This window comes from Hordeum vulgare, chromosome 3H, assembly GCF_904849725.1.
Source record: "Hordeum vulgare subsp. vulgare chromosome 3H, MorexV3_pseudomolecules_assembly, whole genome shotgun sequence".
NCBI classification, from domain to species: domain Eukaryota; kingdom Viridiplantae; phylum Streptophyta; class Magnoliopsida; order Poales; family Poaceae; genus Hordeum; species Hordeum vulgare.
The window spans coordinates 558,689,865-558,693,925 of NC_058520.1; the positions used below are offsets into that span (position 1 = coordinate 558,689,865).

At 60.7% G+C, this 4,061-nt stretch overlaps 1 protein-coding gene across 1 annotated transcript; it reads right to left on the reverse strand.

Moving 5' to 3' along the window:
- Positions 1-1,242: 1,242 nt before the first annotated feature.
- LOC123442023 (phospholipase A1 EG1, chloroplastic/mitochondrial-like) lies at positions 1,243-2,610 on the reverse strand. The gene has a single exon (XM_045118151.1). The coding sequence runs from the start codon at positions 2,608-2,610 to the stop codon at positions 1,243-1,245; it is 1,368 nt and encodes a 455-aa protein (XP_044974086.1).
- Positions 2,611-4,061: the final 1,451 nt, after the last annotated feature.

Here is a 4,061-nt window from a genome sequence, read left to right on the forward strand (position 1 = left end):
TGTGAACGAATCGAAGGAAGCGTCGGTCGTCCCAGTTCCCTTGCCTGTACTTGTATTAAAATGCACACGAACCCAATCATTGCAACGAGAAAAGATTACTCCTACGTAATAGTAGTACTTACGATAAGTGGCCACATGTTCAAATCCTCGGCCAGAGTGGTAAGCAGATCATAATAATACAATCAGAGTTCGGCATGCTTAATTGGGATGCATGCCACGCGTGCCTTGCTTACATTGATTCGAGTCCCACACTTCATCTGACTCGTACCCACCTGCATTCTTGTCCCCCCTATTCTCCGAGCAAAGGGCTTGTCCTGCTATAACCAGGACTAGTACAACCAATTGACGCATTTTTATTATCCTTTTTGTGAACAACAGGGGCTAAAACGCACCCTTACTCATCAATTAATAAAATATTCTTGCTAAGCATTTCGGAATCCCGCAGAAAGCAGAGTTTATTCTTACACGACCCTCCACCTCGGCAACGCGATTACACCATCTGATAACGCACTTGATATTCCTTGGACGCCACTTTCCGGAAAAAGGAAAGAAAACCTCGAGGCATCCTTGCGTATGCCACGCGAGCGAGCCAGCTTCATTTCCCCCACATTCGATAGTACTACCTCCGTTCCGGTGTATAAGTCATTTTCCGCCAAGAGTTTTTCCGTGGCCAGCTGAGCCGAATGGGGTTCCGGCCGGGCGGGCGGTTCGTTGGGCGAGCGCGTCATCCCGGCCGTCCGTCACCGATCCAACGGCCCCCGTCCGGGCAGGAGATTTTCGGCAAGCCCCCGCGCGTATCTCCGGGTCGAATCGCGCCGCGGTGGCGTGGCGGGCCAGGAGCGCCGGCTTGCCGAGCCCGATGGAACTCTTCCTCCCAGCCGAACGGGCCATGTCGGTTTTCCGTTTTTGTCTTGGAAGCTGGAGCTCATCACAAGCTCACAACCAACTGCTGCTACTACTATTCGACATGGCTGTGTCACTGCTCACTGCTCACTGTGTATGTATGGAGTGGCACAACGGGCCGGAGATGAAATTGAAACGAAACCAAGGAATCTGTGTTTGTTTGCGATAGAATATGAGTATGTATGTACAGGGAGAGGGAGAAGCTATGATGGATGGATGACCTTGAAGCTCTCGAACTAGAAATATCTTCGACGAGGATCAGTAAGCCGGCCAGTTAAATCAGGGGTTAATTCCTAGTAGTGGTATAATAATCACAGTTGAGGGGCCAGGCCGTCTGGCTCAGATCAGCCCCAGGGTCTGGACGAGCCCGCCCATCTGCAGGGCCGCGTACTGCCACTGCAATGCGCCGGCGCGCTGCCGCCCCACGAACTCCATCACCTTGCCGACCACGCCGCCGCCGCCCTCGCCCGCTGCCTCGGCGGCCGCCGCCGGAGGCTTCTTCAGCAATGCGATGTAGGTGCCGAGGTCGTGCACGGCGGCTGGGTCGCGGGCGCTGAAGTAGTCGAGCGGCAGCTCCACGCCGACGTGGGTGTAGCAGGACGCGCGCCACGGGCGGAGCACCCCCGTCGTGGCCTCGTTCAGGAGGATGCCGGGGAGCTTGGTGATCGGGTCGTGGACGTTGGCCACGCGGAGCGCCTTCACGCCCAGCTCGTCGCACCGCGCCTTGAACGCCGCGTTGCCCACCCTCGGCCCGCCGAAGGAGAAGACGGTCACCGGCGCGGCGCGGTTCAGGCCCAGCTCCGCGAGGTCGTAGGCCAGGAGCAGCGCGAGGGCGCTGCCCATGCTGTGCCCGGCGAGGGTCACGCTCACGTCCTCGCCCTTCTTGCCCGAGTGCGCGTCGACGAGGCGGGAGACCTCGCGGAGGAGCTGCTCCCGGCAGCTGCCGGCGCCGCCGAATCGGCACGTCTTATCGGCGGAGGTGTAGAGGCTGAGGAAGCCGGACTCGACCATGACGTCCGGGCGCGGGTCGCAGGGGTCGAGCCGCGCCGGCTCGAGGGAGCTCATGAAGTTGGCCATCCACTCGGCGGGGGTGACGGTGCCGCGGAACGACACGAGCACGTCCCGCCGCCCGAGCCGCCGGGTCATCTCGTCCGTGGACACCGCCACGTAGCCGATCCACCTCCCGCGCCCGCTGGTGGAGGCCTCCATGGTGGGCACGGTCATCACGTCCGGCGCCGCGTAGATGTACTTGGTCACCTCGTACCCGGCGCCGGCCATGCCCACCTCCTCCAGCATCCGCTCCTTGCCGTACTTGCAGTTGAGGTACCGGCGCGAGGCCCGGTCGAGGTCGAATGCCTTGTAGCAGGCGTCCACCAGCTCGCCGTACCGCGCCACCTCGCTCCGCAGAGCGGGCGCCGGTCCATCGATCCCGAGCAGCTCCTCCCAGTCGTCGCACCCCTGAAGCTGCCGCCACATGCCCGCGACGGACGCCGTCCTCCGCGGGCCGCGTCTCGCCGCCGCCACCGGCACGGCCGCGATCGCCGACGTGGATGCGCAGCCCTCCGCCGTCAAGGCCGCGGCCGCTCTGCACCGCGCGGCCCGGCTCATCGGCTGGCTCCCGGCGCCGTAGAGCGTGGCGCATTGCGGCTTGAGCGCCATTGCTGCAATCGAGGAGGTGGCGTTTGCGGTGGCGGGCGCGAAGGCCATGAGCTAGCAGGTGCGCTGCGATCGAGGCGGTGGGAACGCGAAGACCATAGAGAGCGAGGGAGAGGGGGGGAGGAGAATGGCAGCGACGAGGATGATGGTGCATGGGGCGCGCGCGCGGGAGGGCATATAAAGGGTCCGCGGGACACCTCGGCTTGCGGTGGCTTGCACGCATGTCCCAATCCGCGCTGTGCGTCGGTACAGTGCTGAGTCTCCAAGCCAGTCACTCAGGAACGGGGGAAGCTGCCACAGCCGCTGCCGCCGCGCCCCTTTTCGGAATAATAACCAACTTGGCCATGACAGCCGCGCAACCACACCGCACCTCGATCGACCGGCAGAAACCCGAAAGAGAAATCGAGAAGTACTGCGACGACGACGACGACGACGACGGCTGCCGGTGATTGGAACGCGCACGTAATTCTCGTCTCGCGGGGGGGGGGGGGGGGGGGGAGTTTTTGACCGCCGTGGAAAGATCGTTTTCACCCGTCGGAGATTGTTTGGCGAGCGATTGACCGCTGGACGGACGGTTCGGACAATTGGACGGAGCACTTTGAGTTGGGATTGGTGCTGGGGGATTGATGGATGGATGGGCAGACAGATAGATGCGTACATACACGGTCATAATCATAATCGTATGCATATTATTCAACTCATGAGTCGTGATCGGGAGGAACGGAATCTCGGATTGGTTGGATCCTGCCTGGCCTTGGTTTCTCTCAGGATCACATAAAAATATTGAGCCCGTACCAGGTTTTCAGGCAGGTAGATGTATATGCTGCTGCCTCAGTGGAAGCAGAGCGGCATTCAGCTCCCCTACCTCCCTCCCTAGGTCAAGCCTGAACTGAACTGAAGGGGTGGTTCTTTCTTCTTTCTTTCGGAGAAGAGACTCTGTTGGTCAGTGAGATGCTAGCTAGAGTAGCACATTCACCTCAATTGCAGACCAATGACCAATTACAGTTAACCATCAGCTCCTGGAAAAGAGAGTGAGGACGCAACCAGTCCAGAGTCCAGACAGCTTAACCGCGCAAGCTGACAAGAACTGCTAGGTTAGCCAATCCCGCTGCTCCAAATGCTGATATGCATACACCAATGGAGTCTTGGATCAGAACTCCTGCGGGCACCGCAGGAGCGGGGACACAGTTGAGTGCAGCACGGCGGCGAGGACGTGCGCCGCGCCACCGTCACCATGCCATTGCCATCCATCATTGATCATTCCTTGCGTAAATCAACCCGCGCCCAAGGTCGTCGTAGGGGGGCCAGACCGAGACCAGCAGTACAGCCTACGCCACGGCGGAGCGGAGCGGAGGCGGAGAGAATTGATGCCGAAAAGCTTGGGTCGATCGGTCGCCCGTCCCTCGGCGATTAATGGCGCAATTAAGGGCGCCGGTTGAGGTCGTCGCGGGGGCTACGTGGGCGAACGGAGTCCACGCCCGGCGGCCGCGCTTTCGGGTTTG

Bases quoted from the DNA above. Each gene is read 5' to 3' on its own strand.
- LOC123442023 (XM_045118151.1), bottom strand. From the start codon at position 2,610: ATGGCCTTCGCGCCCGCCACCGCAAACGCCACCTCCTCGATTGCAGCA.